The sequence below is a fragment of the Oryctolagus cuniculus genome, chromosome 8, assembly GCF_051225735.1.
Source record: "Oryctolagus cuniculus isolate XC-2025 breed Fujian yellow rabbit chromosome 8, ASM5122573v1, whole genome shotgun sequence".
NCBI classification, from domain to species: Eukaryota; Metazoa; Chordata; class Mammalia; order Lagomorpha; family Leporidae; genus Oryctolagus; species Oryctolagus cuniculus.
In genome coordinates, this window is record NC_142874.1 from 107,801,640 (window position 1) to 107,821,051 (window position 19,412).

Consider the following 19,412-nt stretch of genomic DNA (forward strand, 5'->3'; position numbering starts at 1 on the left):
TTCATAAAATTTAAATTGACAGAAATGTATGTAATATTAAGAAATTTCAAACAGTAAAATTTACATTCATTTTATTTTTATCTTATAAACAATTCAAAGTAAACAATAATAAAAATCTACTATGAAATTACCAAACTTGGATACGACCTGATCTCAAGCCAATGCCTCCCTTAGCACAAAAGCAGTAGTTTGCTGGGTAGAAAGGCTATGCACTTTGAGACTTCTACTTTGGCTATCACCCAAGTTTGCTTTTATTTGAAAAACATACTCAAAAAATGTAGACACTAAAAAGGTATTCCTTTTTAAAATAGCTGAATCAATGTAATTAAAATAACACACAGTGTTATTAAATATTTTCAATCTAAATTTGGAAAAGAAATTGGATTTTCACCCAACAGTTTACCTTCTAACAAGTTTTACTGTACTTTGTAAGTATTTAGTCCTTCTTACAATTTCAAATATTTGCAACAGGGCATCTCAGAGGCTGAGTAAGAGAAATTAACCTCAATGTTGCTAACAAAACAGTTGAAGATTCTGTTTATCAGCATAACCAAATCACATTATTTTCTACTGCAAGTACTCACAATTCTACCAACATTAATGAATTGGCAATGAAATAACCATAAAATGGGAAGTGTGAAGATAGATTTATGATGAAAATATCTTCATATAATAACTGTAGCCTGTATTGTCTATTTTGACAGAAATAATTCTCACAGTATTATGCCAGAAGTTACATAAAGGTTAGTTAAATCTCCAAATATCTTTATTATTATATACATCTTAAATATTTTTATCATAAGAGTTTTATCATCTCAGACTGTACCCACATCAGTAAATTAATAACATAATGATACTAAGTGTAAACAAGAGCAATTTAATTACAAATGCTTTCTTCAAGTGGTATCTTTTCAAAATCATTTATTAGAACTCCAGTATTTTAGAATACCACCCAGTAGAAGTCTTCAGCACAAGAAAACTTAAGCTAATATGCAAAAGTAGCCTCTAAAAGTCAATAGAATATCCAAGTTCCCTCCTTCACTAACAAATATTTAACATTTTGGATCACTGTGATCTTAAGTAAACTCAGCAAGTACTTCTATTTTGACTCTGAAATGCTTCCAAAAGGTCAAGAATATCAGCTGGCAAAACAAACACCAAATGTAACCATTTATCCTTAGGTAAAGATATTATCATAAAAAACTGGCCAAAATTATGTTAACAGTTTTGAAATGCTAGCCAAATCAGTGTAGCCCTTAAATTTCACATCACAAAGCATAACTACATTACTACAGATAACATGACTAGTTATTGCCTATGTAACATAACCTTCCAAGTTGCATACTTTAAAGTAACAAATCACAAAAGATTCATGTCCTTAGCAGGGAATACAACAATACAACAGAGAATAGATTTGTAATTAGGCAAACCCTACTCTATTTTATTTTAGTGAATGAAATCTTGGGTAACCTATCAATTTCCTATCTATAAAATGAGAATACCACCTAATTTTCACAGGACTGTTGTGAGGATTAAATTATATAATATAAATATTCAGGGGCTGATGCTGTGGTGTAGTGGGTAAAGCCGCTGCCTGCAGTGCTAACATCCCAGGTTCAAGTCCTGACTGCTCCACTTCCAATCCAGCTCTCTGCTATGGGATGGGAAAGCAGTAGAAGATGGCCCAAGTCCTTGGGCCCCTGCACCCGTGTGGGAGACCTGAAAGAAGCTCCTGGCTCCTGGCTTCGGATTGATTGGCGCAGCTCCAGCCGTTGCGGCCAACTGGAGAGTGAACCAGTGGATGGAAGACCTCTCTCTCTCTGCCTCTTCTTTTCTCTCTGTGTAACTCTGACTTTCAAATAAATAAACAAATCTTTTAAAAAAATATTCAGTAAATTTATTATTACTACTTATTTTACTAAATGCATCTAAAAGAAAAAAGATATTCCTTATACCAAAAACTTAAGATGGATATGTAGGGAATATTACCTAGTGATAGCAGATATTCCCTAAGGAATTTCTTTAACATTTTAATCTGACTTACCTCTGTTATAGATGGTGCTGAATATTTACAGTTATCAGATTATCTGCTTCCATCCACAGCTGATAGCAGTTTTTAATCATTTTTCATACTTTCTAAATGTTCCAGTGAAAATTCCAAAACAGCACAAAGAATTTGTTCAGAGGTGCTGGTGCTGTGGCACAGCAGGTTAAACCACTTGCAACATCAACATCCCATGTTAGAGTGTTGGTTCAAGTTCTAACCGTTCCACTTCCGAGCCAGTTTCCTGCTAATGCACCTAGGAAGATAGTGGAGGATGGCTCAAAAACCTGAACCCCAGCTACCGATTTGGGAGACCAGAATGGAGTTCCTGACTTTTGGCTTCAGCCTTGTCCAGATCTGACTGTTGTGGCTTTGGGGGAGTAAACAGTAGATGGAAAATCTCTCTCTCCTTCCTTCTCTGTCACTCTTTCAAATAAATCTTACAACAATTTACACAGACCATGTGCTTTAGGCACACTTTCAATGTCTTTTTCAGAGAATTGCTTAATCTTTCTGAAGAGTTTTTCTAAGTAGCTTCAGTTGTGAAGAATTCTACTCAGTGTCAGGAAAAAGCATTTTCTCCTGCCAAACTGTAAACATAGAAGCCGACACTCTCAAGCTGGGAGAAGTTCATCCGGCCTGACACCCGATCAGCAGGCCATGCTTGTCAAGTATAAGTCCCTTATTTTATGCCTTTGGGACCAAGATTTTAAGGACTTCTTAAAAATTAATACCACACATAAGCCTTATTAATTCTCCCAGAGAGGTTCAAAGCATACTGAATTCACAGTCCAATGTTTCTCAGCAAGACTTACATTCACAAAGAAGGTAGAAAAGGCCTCCTTTATTTCAGTTCAAGCATATTAACCAAAAAGTTTTTATGTTAAATTTTAAAATAAATAAATAAACCTATTTTTGTTTTATCTTAGGCCCACTTCTGTCCTCTAGCTACAAAGTAGCAAGCTTCAACTATCTGAAGACGACTCCCACGATTCTATTCCCTAAACTTTCTCTACTTCATATGTCCCATCTATAATCAGACTGGAATAAAGATGAAACAATGACAGTCCCTACTTCAGGCTGACAAGAATTAGTATCATGGAACTTCCTAATGAATACCCTTAGCCACAATGTGTGTCTACCAAGAAGACAAAGGGTTAGTTTTCTCTCCTCGTCTGGCTTCCAAGTGATCTTGGTTCCTTTTCTCTGGGATTTATAGTAACTACATGTCTCTCAAAAACTAACTTTAAGCCTTACCATTTTCTTCCTAACAAAAAAACACTAACCCACAAACACCTCATAAATACAGTAGAGTAGAATGAAATCAACGGAATTAACAATGAATTTCTTAGACATATTTTTAAATTAAGATTTACTAAAAATGAGAATATGATCTGTTGTTTGTTGATCTTGACCTTTATTGACCTTTATTTATTCAGAGTAACTGAAATTTTTCATAAAACTGATGATTATGGGCAAGCATATAGCAAGTTTTTGCTTTTGAAATGAATTTCAGTATAAGGTCATGCAAAGCAAAATATGAAACAAATAATTTAAAGAAAAACCAGACTGACACTAAATTACACATTCAGTGGTGGTACTGCTCCTATAGGAGATTGATGTGATGGGAATATTTTAGGCCTCAGAGCAGTGGGAGAAAGAACAGCAAACAGGAAGCACAGGGAAAGCAGCAGGTATGGCTGAAATGGAATTTATTCTGATTAGGATTCTTCACAGAATAAAGTTGTGAAAGTGCATAGGCCAAGCAGGCTACCTTGTGCAGTTCCCTGGTCTGAGTTCTGTGCTAGTGCCTTCGTCTTAGTATGTGCTCCGTGGTTGGGCTCTGGTACGCAAATAGGCCACCAGCTATGACCCATGACAGCCAGCTTCAGACTCCTCACTCCAGTGTGCATCTCGTTTCTCTGCCACAAGTTTGATGAATTGAGAGTGACTGGCATAAAGCTTCAGTTTATCGCTGATGTCCACCCATTTCACTTTTCCAGCATCATCTCCAGCTTCTAGGGTAATACTGTCCATTATCTCACCTGATTACCAAAGAAAAACCAACACTAAGGAAAAGAAATTCATTTATTCATTTCTTTTTTCAGCATAATTGTGTTATCTTCAAGTATTTTTACTAAAATTAATCTTAAATTATCACTGTATTGGGTGACAAAGTGAATTACAAACTAAAATATTCCAAAATGTCCAAAGTTCTACCAAGTTCCTAAATTTTATGTAGATGTACCAATAAGAGTTTCTTTTTAAAAAGAATATTATCCTTTAAAAAATTTTATGAGTATGAAATTTTATACCAAAATAAATCTCAAAAGGGTTACAGACCTAAATGTAAAAAAAGAACAAATAACTGGTGACTCCTTTTATAGCTTTAAAGTAAGTGGACTTTTCTATACATGATAACAAATTAGAAACCAACAAAAAATATTTATATGTAAATACAGGTATTAAAATATTTCTAGGGGCCGGCGTTGTGGCTCAGCGGGTTAAAACCCCAGCCTGCAGCACCGGCATCCCATATGGGTGCCGGTTTGAGTCTACTTCCGATCCAGCTCTCTGCTATGGCCTGGGAAAGCAGCAGAAGATGGCCCAAGTCCTTGGGCTCCTATACTCACATGGGAGACCCGGAAGAAGCTCCTGGCTCCTGGCTTCCAATCATCTCAGCTCTGGCCATTGCAGTCACTTGGGGAGTAAACCAACAGAATGGAAGACCTCTCTCTCTCTGGCTCTACCTCTCTCTCTGTAACTCTTTCACATAAATAAAATAAATCTTTTAAAAAAATATTTCTAGCTATAATTATAAAAAATTAAAAATAAGTGCTCTCCATCACAATACAGGATGTAAATAGCACATTTTTATATGAAAATTTGGCAATGTTTACCAAGTGCTTTTTAAAAAAAAAAAAAGATTTTATTTATTTGAGAGGTAGTTATAGTTACAGTGAGAGGGAGAAACAGAGAGAAAGGTCTTCCACCTGCTGGTTCATTCCTCAAATGGCCCCAACAGCAGGAGCTGGGCCAATCTAAAGCCAGGAACTTCTTCTGGGTCTCCTACACAGGTACAGGGTCCCAAGTTCTTCAGCCATCTTGTACTGCTTTCCCAGACCATAGCAGAGAGCTGGATCGAAAGCAGAGCAGCTGGGATTCGAAGTGGAACTGCAGGAAGCAGCTTTACCCGCTATGCCACAGCACTGGCCCCAACCAAGTGCTTTTAGAAAGTAAATGCTCCAGGCTTGTTTGGTCTAGTGGTTAAGACATCTATATCCCATATCAGAGTGCCTGGGTTCAAGTCCTAGCTCTACTCCTGCTTTCTGCTAATGCACATGCTGGGGAGCAGGGAGTGATGGCTCAGGTAGTTGGCTCTCAGTCATTCGCACAGGAGGCCTGAACGGAACTCCTGACTGCCAGCTTCAGGCTTGTGGGTGGGCATTTCAGGAATGAACCAATGGACAGGAGCTCTCTTTCTCTGACTCTCAAATAAATTTGTTCAAAATTCTACTGATAAACACTCTTTCTACCTCTCAAAAAGAAAAAACGTCATAAATATACACAAGTAATGATCTTCATACATAATTTATATATATGCATACATATATTTATTTATGGGCATCATTCCATGTCGGTATACACAGATCTACTTCCCTAAGGTAGACAGAGGGGAGAGAGAGAGAGAGAGAGACAGAAGGAGAGATATCCCAAATGCCTGGAAGCAGGCTGGGTCAAGGCTGGGAGCCAGGAGCACAGTCCAGGTCTCCCTTATGGATGACAGAAGCCCAATTACTTGAACCATTACTGCTGTCTCTCAGGATCTGCATTATCAGGAAACTGGAGTTAGAAGCTTGACCCAAGTATTGAATCCAGGCACCCTGATATGAGAGGTATCTTAACCACCCATCCCATGATATATTTTTAAGTAAAAACATCAAGCAAGCAGAATGTACCATTTAGCTCATTTTATTAAACCAAAACAAACAAAATTTTTTTTTAAAAAGCTATATTAAGTCTGGAAGAAGACATACCAAAACATTAACAGTAATTATCTTTCAGTAATAACATAACTAATATTTTTAATATTTTCTTTCTTCACATCATCAATTTCCTAAATAACTATTAATAAAATGTATTACAACTACTTTTATAACAATCACAATAAAATAATAAAGGTATTGCTTAAAAGAACTAATCCTTGGGCCGGCACTATGGCTCACTTGGTTAATCCTCCACCTGCAGAGTGGCATCCCATATGAGTGCCAGGTTCTAGTCCCGGCTGCTCTTCTTCCAGTTCAGCTCTCTGCTGTGGCCCGGGAGGGCAGTGGAGGATGGCCCAAGTGCTTGGGTGCCTGCACCCGCGTGGGAGACCAGGAAGAAGCACCTGGCTCCTGGCTTCGGATCGGCACTGTGCCAGCCATAACGGCCATTTGGGGAGTGAACAAATGGAAGGAAGACCTTTCTGTCTCTCTCACTGACTTTAACTCTACCTGTCAAATAAAAAAAAAGAACTAATCCTTTAGCATACAAGTTTCTAAATGTCACTGCTAAAATGGTTCCTCTTTGTGTACTCTCATTATAACTACAACAACCAACCATCAATAGAGAACGAGAATTAACTTTAAGGGCCAGCATTTTGTGACAGCACATCCCATGTGAGCTCCAGTTCATGTCCCAGCTGCTCCACATTCAATTCAACTCCCTTTTAATGGCCCAGGAAAAGCAGCGGAGGATGGCCAAAGTGTCTGGGTTCCCACCACCCACACGAGAGACCCGGATGAAGCTCCTGGATCATGGCTTTGGCCTGGGCCAACCCTGGCTGTTGTGGCCATGTGGGAAGTGAACCAGAAAATGGAAGATCTCTCTCTTGGTCTCTCCCTCTCTCTCTGTAACCCTAACTTTCAAATAAACAAATCTTTTTGAAAAAAGTAAACTTTGGTCCAAAAATTAAATTGAAGTTCTCATTATTATCTAAAGAAAAGCTTCCTCTAACATCATGTTCTTTATCAGAACTAATAATATCTGTAAGGTTTTTACTTCCAGTTCTGGTTACCTAATAAACTATATAAAACAAAATTTCTAAATAGTTTAAAGAGGTATGGTCTGACATGCAAACAGTTTGGAAGTTACCACTCCCATTATCACAAGAAAAAAAGCTGAACAAAATGAAAATCAACCACTCTTCTTAGATGCATAAAAGAACTGAAGTCACAGTGTACTCTGACACCCCAAAAACTGGAGAGACAGGAAAATAACGGGCAATCACAATTCACCAGTAACAGAAGCCCACCACTGAAGCCAGCAACACTGTTGAAAAACTTAAAGGATAACTGACTAATTGCTGGCAACTAATGTGTGAACTAGCATGAGAGATAACATATCCTGGAAGCCCAGTCTTAGCGCTGGGGTGGAAGAACATATCTGTGACTTTTGCTTGTAGGAATGCTACCAGGTTTTCTGGGCAAAGACTGGAGAAAAATTCCCTCTCGCTTCCACCATGGATAGGGGAAAAGCAACCATTTTTGAAATATGTCCACAGCCTACTGCCTTCAGGAAAAAGTACTTTACCAAGACCTAAGCAAACTAAGAAAAGGAAAATACCCAATTCCAGCTCTGTCTGCCTTCCTGTGTCACTTAAGGATGGAAGCAGGAGGAGTGGAAGCTGAGAAGCAGTTGCGAAGGTGACAGCACAGGAGCAGAGGCTCACTAAAAGACAACCTCAGACTTTTCCTGTGAGTTCCCTCAATTCATGCCTAGCTTTCAAAAAACACCAGAAGGGGCCAGCACTGTAATGTAGCAGGTAAAGCCACTGCCTGCAGTGCCGGCATCCCATATGGGTGCCAGTTCAAGTCCCAGCTGCTCCACTTCCAGTCCAGCTCTCTGCTAGGGCCTGGGAAAGCAGTAGAAGATGGCCCACGTCCTTGGGCCCCTGTACCCACGTGGGAGACCCGAAGGAAGCTCCTGGCTCCCGGTTTCAGATCAGCCCAGCTCCGGCCGTGTGGCCAACTGGAGAATGAACCAGCAGATGGAAGACCTCTCTCTCTCTCTCTGCCTCTCCTTCTCTCTCTGTGTAACTCTGACTTTCAAATAAATAATAAATAAATCTTTAAAAAAAAAAAAAAAACACTAGAAGGCATGCTAAAAGGCCAAAATAGCCTAAAGAGACAAAGTAAGCCTTAGAACCAAACTTAGATATGACAGAAATTTGGGAATTATTAGGACATTTATTTTAAAATTTAAAGAGAAAAAGGGAGAATGAAAATAATGAACCCATAACCTATACAAGTATAATCAATCTGAAGAATTAGTCATTGTTTTTTTTTTAGTCATTGTTTTTAACCCCAAAAATAAAGTTAATAAATTTATCTGAACTTAAGTTGTACAGACCTTCTTCTAAGCTGCATTTGAGTATTTCTTCAGAATTCTCAATACCACAAGAATAATTTTTTTACTCTCTTGATTATAATAGTTGTATAGAACAAATGGAAATAGCACTGGGAGTTACCCCAGGCTCAACAAGAAAAAGTAGAGAATGGGGATGGATTGTAGCACAGTGAGTAAAGCTACCACCTACAACACAAGCATCCCATTTGTGTGGCAGTTCAAGTCTCAGCTGCCCCACTTACAATCCAGCTCCCTGATAATGGTGTGAGAAAAGCAGTAACAGATGGCCAAGTGCTTGGGCCCCTGCACCCACATGGGAGACCCAGAAGTTTCCTGGCTTTGGTTTGGCTCAATCCCGGCCATTGTAGTCATCTTGGGGGTGAGCCAAAACATAGAAGATCTCTTTGTCTCACCTTCTCTCCCTCCAACTCTGACTTTCAAATAATTTTTTTCTAAAAAAATGCAGCGAATATTGATCATCTATTTTTAGCCCATTTTACAAGTGAAAAAAAACTGACTCCAAGAGGACAAGTGATTTGCACAAGGTCACACAGCTCTGAAGAGCCATGAGTAGAACATTCAGTTCACTGACAGGGCCCTCACGTCATTATGCTACAGACAGAAACAAATATTTAAACTGTCATCTAATTTATTAACAAAATGTTATATTTCAAGGGACATACTTATATTCAATGTTTAAAGATCCCAATCTTTAAAGATTAGATTTTCTCTCTCTCTTTTTTTTTTATTAGTCCTGCCCTTAGTTCTTATGTATGTTCCTGTCCCTTTCACTAAATCAGGGACGTGGGGAGCCTCCAGATGGAGACCTTTCCTTTCTGTTTGGAGCAGGAACTGGTTCTTGTCTCCTGTTTCCTCCCCATTGCTGATGGGGCTGTGTGAACCAGTAGCAGCAGCAGTGGCAGAAAGAAATCAATGTGGATAAAGGGATCCATAGGTTAAAGGGCAACTGCCACGTGATCCAGAGATCAGAGTTTGCTCCAAGCTGACATGTACTCGGGCAAGGAGTACTTTCACGGACAAGCCTCATCGGCCCAGCAGTGAATGGAGTGGTACCAGAGATGTGGGAAGTGACAGATACCGCCACACCCTAGATCCACTTAGGTTCCTACAACCGCGACTTCCATGCGCTGGTCCAGGGAGAGCAAAGCTGCTTAAAGCAATGCCGGGCACCGAAGGCCAGAGAGGAAGGTGCCCGAGTCGATCCCACCCACCCACCCACCCACCCCCGCTTTCCCGTGGAGCCCATTGTGCGGGAGAAGTGTGCCCCTGTCCGCTTGTTCGTGTGGCTCCCATGCGCTTGCCACCGCCATGGGGCGCCGGGGCCAGCGCAAGCCTTGGTGGCCCGGGAGCGGCTTGTTGGGGAGAGCCGAGTGTCCCCTTTCTTTTTGTAGTAAGGGATTTGACTCCCCCCAAAAAAGTTTTAAAATCTGAAAAAGTATACATTTCTTAGCACCAAATATTTTGGTACTGCTTTGTGCTTTAATAATGCATGTATATCATAAAAATATTTCAAACAGTATGTTAGATATAAATCCCATTTACTTTATCACTGCCATACTTTCCATTCACATCCCCAGTTACTTCTGTTTATGTTTGCAATAAATGAAACTGAGCTGGCATTGCGGCATGGCAGGTAAAGCTGCTGCCTGCAACACCGGTATCCCTTGTGGCTGCTGGGTCACGTCCTTCTGCTCCACTTGCGATCCAGCTCCCTGCTAACGGCCTGGGGAAAAGCAGCAGAAGACAGGCCAAGTACTTGGGTCCCTGCCACACAAGTGAGAGACCTGGATGAAGTTCCTGGCTCCTGGATCTGGCCTGGCCATTGCAGACTTCTGGGGAGTGAACCAGCAGACAAAGGATCTCTTTCTCTCTTTCTACCTCTCTATCTGTAACTCTTTCAAATATGTAAATAAGTCTTTAAATAAAAATAAGTGAAATCATACTATAAAAATAACAACAATACAATTTTAGCCCGTAAACACAACCTTAAATTCATATGCTACCAACAGATTAAAGAAATGGTGATAATACCTTTGAGGTTTTTCTCTATATATCCTTTGAATATCAACAATTTAACTTTTACATAAATACAATCCTACAATCAGTAGTACATTGGCTTAAGATGCTAAAACTGTGCAGATGTAAGCATGCCCCAAGAGAATGCTTGGCTGATATTGATCCTCCAATGCCAGTCACTTCAATAAATACAAGTATAAAATTACCTGTTTCATCATGGTAGTTCACAGCTTCTGTCTCCACCCATGCGTTATCAGTGTTCCGGGGATCATCTACATATCCCTTATATATCTATTTTTAAAGGAAACAGATTTAAAAAAAAGAAAAATTCTAAGGTTAAAACAGGAATGAGCAGATTCAAGTCCACTAGATTCAGAAATGTAAACACTTTGTTATACAATAATATAAACATATCTAATAATATCGTATACTTAAAAACATTTAAGATGACATTATGTTTTTTACCCAAAAAAAGTTTTTTTTAATTGTTTATTTGAAAGGCAGTGAGAAAGAGAGAGAAAGACAGACAGATGAAGATCTCTCATTTGCTAGTTCACTCCTCAAATGTCCACAAACGCCAGAGATAGGCCAAGGCAAAACTAGGAGCCAGGAATTCAATCCAGGTCTCTCAATGGGTGGCAGGAAACCAACTAGCTGAGCTTTGGACTTCAGGGTCAAGAGTTCTTTAGGGGCCGGGGCCTGGGCTCACTAGACTAAACTTCCACCTGCAGCGCCGGTACTCCGGGTTCTAGTCCCGTTTGGGGCACTGGTTCTGTCCCGGCTGCTCCTCTTCCAGTCCAGCTCTCTGCTGTGGCCAGGGAGTGCAGTGGAGGATGGCCCAGGTTCTTGGGCCCTGTGCCCGCATGGGAGACCAGAAGCACCTGGCTCCTGGCTTCAGATTGGCGCTGCGCGCCGGCCGCAGAAGCCATTGGAGGGTGAACCAACAGAAAAAGAAGACCTTTCTCTCTGTCTCTCTCTCTCTCACTGTCCACTTTGCCTGTCAAAAAAAAAAAGAGTTCTTTAGGGCATGAGCCTGTTCTCTATGGTCGGCAATATCAAGTTTTATCAGTGTGTGTTGCTCCTCTGTTTGTACTTGCTCAGGTACAACAATGGCCTGGGAGAGCAATAGAAGATAGCCCAAGTCCTTGGCCCCCTGCACCCATATGGGAGACCCAGAAGAAGCTCCTGGCTCCTGGCTTTGGATCTAGCCATTTGTGGAGTGAACCAGCATATGGAAGACCTTTCTCTCTGTCTCTCCCTCTCTTTCTGTCTGTAATTCTGCCTCTCAATAGATAAATCTTTAAAAAAAAGAAAAAGTGCAACAGCTGGGACACAAACTGGCATCCATATGAGATGCCGGCACCACAGGCAACAGCTTTACCCACTATGAAACAGCACCAGCCCCTATTCATTTCCTTATTATTAGTGCACATTACAAATTGTTTCTTTTGTTAAACACCACTGAGTGTATAGATAAAAAAAAAGTTGCCAGAGTTAAATGGTTATCAACCAGAAAAATTCTGTATCACATAATTTAAAACGTGGGGCCAGTGCTGTGGCATAGCAGGTAAAGCCACCACCACCTGCAACACCAACATCCCATATGGGCACTGGTTTGAGTACAGACTACTCCACTTCTGATTCAGCTTTCTACTAATGTGCCTGGGAAAGCAGCAGAAGCTCCTAGCTCCTGGTTTCAGCCTGGTCTAGGCCTGGCCATTGAGGCCATCTGAGGAGTGAACCAGTGGATAGACAACTTCTCTCTCTGCCTCTCCCTCTCCGTAACTCCGCCTTTCAAATAAACAAACAGATCTAAAAAAAAGGGGAGGGGAGTGGAGGGCAAGAGAGGGAAGGGAGGGAAAGTATATAGTTGTTCAAGAAGAGCTGAACTCACTTCTCTGCTAAAAACTGGTTTTCTGTTTGCTAGCACTCAGGAAGTACCTTGTTTATCACAGTAATTCACATCTAGTCTGAAGAAAAACTAAGTGAAAAAAGTAAAGATATAATTGACCTAAAGTTGGGCTATAAAATTTTAAATTGAAATCTATTTGGCCGGCGCTGCAGCTCACTAGGCTAATCCTCTGCCTTGCGGCACCGGCACACCGGGTTCTAGTCCTGGTCGGGGCGCTGGATTCTGTCCTGGTTGCCCCTCTTCCAGGCCAGCTCTCTGCTGTGGCCAGGGAGTGCAGTAGAGGATGGCCCAAGTGCTTGGGCCCTGCACCCCATGGGATACCAGGATAAGTACCTGGCTCCTGCCATCGGATCAGCGCGGTGTGCCGGCCGCGGCAGCCATTGGAGGAGGGTGAACCAGGGTGAACCAACGGCAAAGGAAGACCTTTGTCTCTGTCTCTCTCTCTCACTGTCCACTCTGCCTGTCAAAATAAATAAATAAATAAATAAATAAATAAATAAATAAAATCTATTTACATAAAGATCTATAATTTAAGTTGCTTTTGTGATTATGGAATTCCACCTTATTTAGGGAAGGAAGTATCAGATTTCCTGGCGAACTGGGAAGTCATTTTCAATAATCCATAGGACTGAATTCCTTCTAGGAACCACCATTTCTTACCACCAGATGATCCTGGCTGAAGAGTCTGTGCAACTGTTTCTCTATTTCTATCTTTTCAGCACTGGATTTCTGTAAGGAGTTGAGAGCTTCCTCACCAAATTCTCTTTTCAGTGCAGCACTAATCTTCTCTCCTGGGTCCACCATGCCCTAAGAGTCAGATTTTTTAAAAAGTAAAAAGTTTTGATTCATTAAACCAATACTTATTGAGTGCTTCAGTTATTCTATCTGCCCATAATAGTAATCCTTATTTCTCTGTGATATTTTCTTCTCCAAATCACTTATTTCTAGTAGAAGCAGCCAATAATAATACATCATACAACTGGCCACAGTGATGGGTCCAGGGTGGAAAAGTGAGCCAATCAAACTCATTTCCATGTACTTTCCAAGTTGAAACTAGAAAAAGAAGGCCTGGAGGCAACAAAGAACAAAGTAAATCAATTCTTCTCCCATTGTTCATTCCATCCCATCCACACAGACATCTTCAACATTCCCAGAACATGCCATGCTCCTACCTGTGGGCCTCTGCAGCTGCTGTCACCTTTATCCACAACACTTTTCCGAAGGTATCCACATGGTTCATTCATTCACTTCCTTCAGATTTATATTCAAATGTCAACTCCTCATGGAGGCCTTCTCTTAACTATCCTATCTAAAAATTGTGAGTCTTTAAATACTTCCTAAATAGGTCTCTTACCTACCTCTAGTATTTTTAATATTTATCCCCTTCAAACATACAACCTATTTAATATATTCACCTTAAATTATCTGTCTCTCCCATTGGAATATGAATACCAAAACATGGATTTTTGTTTATACTGCTCTGTTGTACACTCTGTATCTATCATATTAACTGACAAAAAGAAGATACATCAATATATTGATTAGATTAATAATTCTCAAGAATGGTGCAGAAAGCAGCTCTCTGATCAGAATTTATAATGACAATAAAAATATTATATTCTATACACCCATGTGGGAGACCAGCAGGGGGCACCTGGCTCCTGGCTTTGGATTGGCGCAGCGCCTGCCATAGTGGCCATTTGGGGAGTGAACCAGCGGAAGGAGGACCTTTCTCTCCGTCTCTCACTGTCTATAACTCTACCTGTCAAATAAAAAAATATATTATATTCTATGAAGAAATCATTATTTCCGAAATGCATTTAGCACAAGTGAAATTTGATTATTTAGTGCATAATAATTAGCCCAAGCTAACTCTAGTCCATTTTCTTCTTACAAGGAAAAAAAATCTTACAGATAGCAGGGTATTTATAAAGAGTCATCCTCCCATCAAACTATCACTATTTCATAATAAAGCATAAAATATAAAATCCTCAAGCTCCAAGATTTTAACCTAGTAGTTAAGACATAGGTTAAAATGCTCTTGTCCCATATCAGAGTACCTGGGCTCAATCCCAGCATCTGACTCTATCTTCTGCTAATGCAGACCTTGGGAGGCAGCAATGATGCTTCAAATAACTGTGTTCCTGCTACCCACGTGAGAGACTTGAACTGTTCCTGGCACTGATCCCAGCACAGTCCCAGCTACAGCAGCAATCTGGAAGTCAACCAGCAGATGGAAGCACTCTCACTAGTCTCTACCTCTCAAATTAAAATAAAAAATCATCTATACACACAGATCTCAACCACATATACACACACGTTAAAAGGACACTTCAAATATAATGCTGGCATATATTCAAACTACAAATCAAGAGAAGTACATTTTTCTTGATGATACTATGAAAAATTTCAAAACTGTAGAGCAGTAATTTTAGACATTTTATTATGTCTAAAGTTACCAGAATTCAAGAACAACAAAAAAAGCTTAAAATATTACTCTGGGCTTGCAATGAGGATTGAATTCTAAGATAAGACCTAACACGAGGCCGGCGCCACTGCTCACTTGGCTAATCCTCCACCTGTGGTGCCGGCACACCGGGTTCTAGTCCCGGTCGGGGCGCCGGATTCTGTCCCGGTTGCCCCTCTGCCAGTGCAGCTCTCTGCTGTGGCCCAGGAAGGCAGTGGAGGATGGCCCAAGTGCTTGGGCCCTGCACCCACATGGGAGACCAGGAGAAGCACCTGGCTCCTGGCTTCAGATCAGCACAGTGCGCCAGCCGTAGTGGCCATTTTGGGGGTAAACCAACGGAAGGAAGACCTTTCTCTCTGTCTCTCTCTCACTGACTCTGCCTGTCAAAAAAAAAAAAAAAAAAAAAAAAAAAAAAAAGACCTAACAAGAATAAGGTGTTCACATGCTATCTCTAGGAATCCTGTGAGGTAGATGAGATTTTGCTTATTTGAAAGAGGATGGCTGGAACTCAGTGTCATCCAGATCCCAGGGGAAGGGCCAGAACACAAGCCTTGATCTAACTCCAACATCCATCTTTTTTCCAAAAAGTATAAAAATTAGACCCATGGCTGGCGCCATGGCTCACTAAGCTAATCCTCCACCTGTGGCGCTGGTACTACAGGTTCTAGTCCTGGCTGGGGCGCTAGATTCTGTCCCGGTTGTTCCTCTTCCAGTCCAGCTCTCTGCCATGGCCCAGGAAGACAGTGGAGGACGGCCCAGGTCTTTGGGCCCTGCACCTGCATGGGAGACCAGGAGAAGCACCTGGCTCCTGGCTTCAGATTGGCGCTATGCGCCGGCCATACCAGCCATTTGGGGGGTGAACCAGCAGAAGGACCTCTCTGTCTCTCTCTCTCTCACTGTCTAACTCTGCTTGTCAAAAAAAAAAAAAAAAAAAAATTAGACCCAAATTCTAACAGCCTTGTATGATCCTAAACCTGTTGACAATGACATTTCACTGTAGCAATGAAAAACAAAAGAATTCTGTAATAGTAGGGAAGAAAGAAGGACAAGTGGAGGAGAAAACATCCATACACAATAACCAAGCATTAAGTAAATAACATAGGTAAAAGAACTTAAAACATCAAGTTTAATACTCACCCCTGGGATTGCCCATTCTCCACAGTCTTTCCTTTTTATTGCAACAAACTGTAAGATGTGTTTCCCAGAAACAGGATGGGTGATTTTATTTCCACTGTTATTCTTTTTCCACCTGTGAATGGTAATGTTAAAATCATAACTTATTTAGAACAAAGATCAAGGTCCTATCTCAAGCTTGTGACAGTTATCAACACATTTTTCATTTTAAGAATTATCTGTAGATTTTTATTAGAAATAATTTATATTTAGCATCATTACGAATCAGGACAAATGTCTGTTTTACATAAAGGATACTGTATTACTGTACTCTCCATACTGAAAATTAGAGACATAAACAATTTTTACTACTTAAAAGTACCATCAAAAAAAGAAGTTGAAAAACATAACAGAATTTAAAGGAAGGTTATAAAAGTTTAAAAAAAGAAAAGTTCAAGGATCCTCTTTAAAAACTGCAGGTGGTGAAAAAGACCTGGGAATATCTTCTTTTAACAGTTCACAATCTGTTATTAAGTACAAGAAACTAGAGGCCGGTGCTGTGGCGTAGCGAGTAAAGCTGCCATCTGCAGTGCCGGTATCCCATATGGGCACCAGTTCAAGTCCCGGCTGCTCCACTTCCGATCTAGCTCTCTGCAGTAGCCTGAGACAGTAGTAGAAGATGGCCCAAGTCCTTAGCCACCTGCACCTGTGGGAGACTCAGAGGAAGCTCCTGGCTTAGGATCAACACAGCTCCGGCCTTTGCAGCCATTTAGAGGCGTGAACCAGCAGATGGAAGACCTCTCTCTCTCTGCCTCTCCTTCTCTCTCTGTGTAACTCCAACTTTCAAATAACTAAACAAATATTTAAAAAAAAAAAAAAGTATAAGAAACCATATGGTACAGTTTCTGCTGGTGTCAAAAACTTTCCACTACTTCTGACTTTTTATGTTCTCTAATGAGAAGTGAAAAACATCTCATTCTATCCTTTAATTTGATATTTTGCATTCAATTGCGCATGGTTTTGTAAAAAGTATCAAGGCAATGTTAACTTCAGAATACACTATTTCCATGGCTGGTGTTCTGGCATGGCAGGTTAAACAGCCACCTTTGATGCCAGCATCCCAGATGGGTGCCAGTTCCAGTCCTGAATGCTCCACTTCTGATCCAGCTCCCTGCTAACAGCTTGGGAAAGCAGCAGAGGATGGCTGAAGTGTTTGGGCCCCTGTACTCACATGGGCAACCTGGAAGAAGCTCCTGTCTCCTGGGCAGCTGTTGCATCCATTTGGTCAGTGAACCAAAGGATGCAAGATCTCTCCATTTGTCCCTCTCCCTCTAACTCTTTCAAACAAATAAATCTATTTCTAATCACAGCCTCTTTCTCAGAGATGTTGATAAATCTCTCCTTCCCCTTCCTTACAACAACCTCCACTTGCAATTTTAAGAGTTGTTTTAATGGTTTCAAAAGACAAACATAAAGATTTTGAACTTTCAATACTGAATTTTAAAAAAAGTCTATGAACTAATCACTCTGGATAAGTGTAAATTTGGATGAGTTCCTAAATTTCTTTTTTTGTTTTTTAAATATTTTATCTGAAAGGCATAGTGACAGAAAGAGAGGAGGAAACACACAAAAGAGATCCACTTTCCACTGATCCATTCCCCGAATGCCCATAGCAGCCTGGCCTAGACCAGGTAGAAACCAGAAACCAGGAACCCCCTGGTTCCTCATATCCCACATGGGTGGCAGGGACCATGGCACTCAGGCCATCATCCGTTGCCCCCTAGGCAGACCAGCAGGAAGCTGGATTGGAAGCACAGGGTAGCCAGGACTCAAACCAGCACTCTGACATGAGATGTACTATCCCAAGACCACCATACCACAATCCCCAACCCTCTCAATTTCTTTACATCATAGCTGACTACCATATCTAATCCATAATTCCTCCCCTTAGAGAGCTCATAATGTAGCAACGAAGCTAGACACATCAAGTGAATAAATGGTAAGATGTGATATTTTGATGAATAAAAAGAAATAAAAAATATAATTAAGATGCCAGACAGAAGAATGACATAAGCAAGAAACAAAGTCATAAAAAACATAATGTGGGGGCCAGCTCCATGGCGCAGTAGTTTAATCCTCCGCCTGTGGCGCCAGCATACCATATGGGTGCCGGTTCTATTCCTGGCTGCCCCTCTTCCAATCCAGCTCTCTGCTGTGGCCTGGGAAAGCAGTAGAAGATGGCCCAAGTCCTTGGGCCCCTGCACCCACGTGGGAGACCAGGAAGAAGCTCCTGGCTCCTGGCTTCAGATCAGCGCAGCTCCAGCCGTTGCAGCCATTTGGGGAGTGAATCAACGGAAGGAAGACCTTACTCTTCTGTCTCTCCCTCTCACTGTCTGTAACTCTACCTGTCAAATAAATAAATGAAATCTTAAAAAAAAATAAAATAATGTATTCAAGAAACTGAATATCTACATAGGCCATGGTACTATGGTTATCAGGGGGAAAATGGGGATAAGGCTGGAGGGAAAAAAATGAGGGATAAGGCTGGACAAAGAGGTTGGGAGTTTGTATCTCAGGATTCACCAAATTCATCTGCTTAGAGAACCAGAGATTATTTGTAAGCAGAGTAAAAGTATAATCAACTTGTATTTTAGAAAGTTCACTCATTTTGTCAAAAGCATGGAGGTCAGTTTGGAGAGAACCAAGACTGGTGGCAAGATCAGCAGGAAGACTGGTATTATAATCCAGGTAAAGGTGATGACGAGGACTGAAGGCAGAGACAGTGAGAACAGAAAGAGGACTGACTTTTGTTAAAGCTATTTATATAGCATTTGTCATGTGTCTGACACTGCTCTTGGTGCCTTAATATATTTATCCATTTAATGATTATTGATTTGTACTCATTTGAAAAGCACAGTGAGAGAGAGCCTCAAAGCCATACTGTACTACTGATACATTATTATCTTTATTTTACAGATACATAAAGTGAGGTAGAGAAGTTAGATAACTGCCCAAGACTGTAGTGCTAACAGTAACAATATGAACCAAGACTGAACCCAGGCAGTCTGTTTCAAAATCTGTATTCATAATCACTGCTCAGTTAAATCAACAGAATCCTTACACTCATGAGATAACAGAAAGAGTAAAAAGGTAAATACTGGCTCTGTTCCCTCACAGACACTTTCTGGCTACTGCTGTGTATCATACCCAAGGTTCTGAGTAAACAAAAACCCTTGCCTTTGATGAAGAGCCCTTGCTCTTCATCGTACCAGGCAGTCAGTTACAGCTGGGAGCAGAATGAGAGGCAACACAGAGATTGAGATAATGCTGGGCAAGAAAGTAAGACCCAGAGAGTTTCCAAGATTGCAGATTAGGGAGAGAGCTTACTGCTCTAGTCTAGGGGAAGACAGTTTAAGAAAAGTGGTGAGAATGTAATCTTAGAGAAGAGT

At 40.8% G+C, this 19,412-nt stretch overlaps 1 protein-coding gene and 1 long non-coding RNA gene across 16 annotated transcripts in view; both read right to left on the minus strand.

Moving 5' to 3' along the window:
- NUDT9 (nudix hydrolase 9) overlaps positions 1 to 19,412 on the minus strand; it is a 54,436-nt gene that overhangs the window by 19,333 nt on the left and 15,691 nt on the right. For 6 of the 15 annotated variants that reach the window (XM_008267622.5, XM_002717030.6, XM_008267620.5 and 3 more), the window contains 4 exons: positions 15,988 to 16,099; positions 13,044 to 13,190; positions 10,678 to 10,762; positions 3,445 to 4,089 (listed from right to left, as the gene is read on the minus strand). In XM_008267622.5, the coding sequence (XP_008265844.3) occupies positions 3,911 to 4,089; positions 10,678 to 10,762; positions 13,044 to 13,190; positions 15,988 to 16,099 (523 nt within the window). In that variant the 3' untranslated portion in view covers positions 3,445 to 3,910. Of the gene's footprint in view, positions 1 to 3,444; positions 4,090 to 10,677; positions 10,763 to 13,043; positions 14,599 to 15,987; positions 16,100 to 19,412 lie in introns of those variants that run through there. The other 9 variants (XM_089303101.1, XM_089303100.1, XM_089303102.1 and 6 more) reach the window with 4 other exon arrangements.
- Positions 55 to 2,300, minus strand: LOC138843538 (uncharacterized). Its single transcript, XR_016212426.1, has 2 exons — positions 2,045 to 2,300; positions 55 to 1,852 (listed from the first exon to the last, which is right to left on the minus strand). It is a non-coding gene; the product is annotated as an uncharacterized LOC138843538 (long non-coding RNA).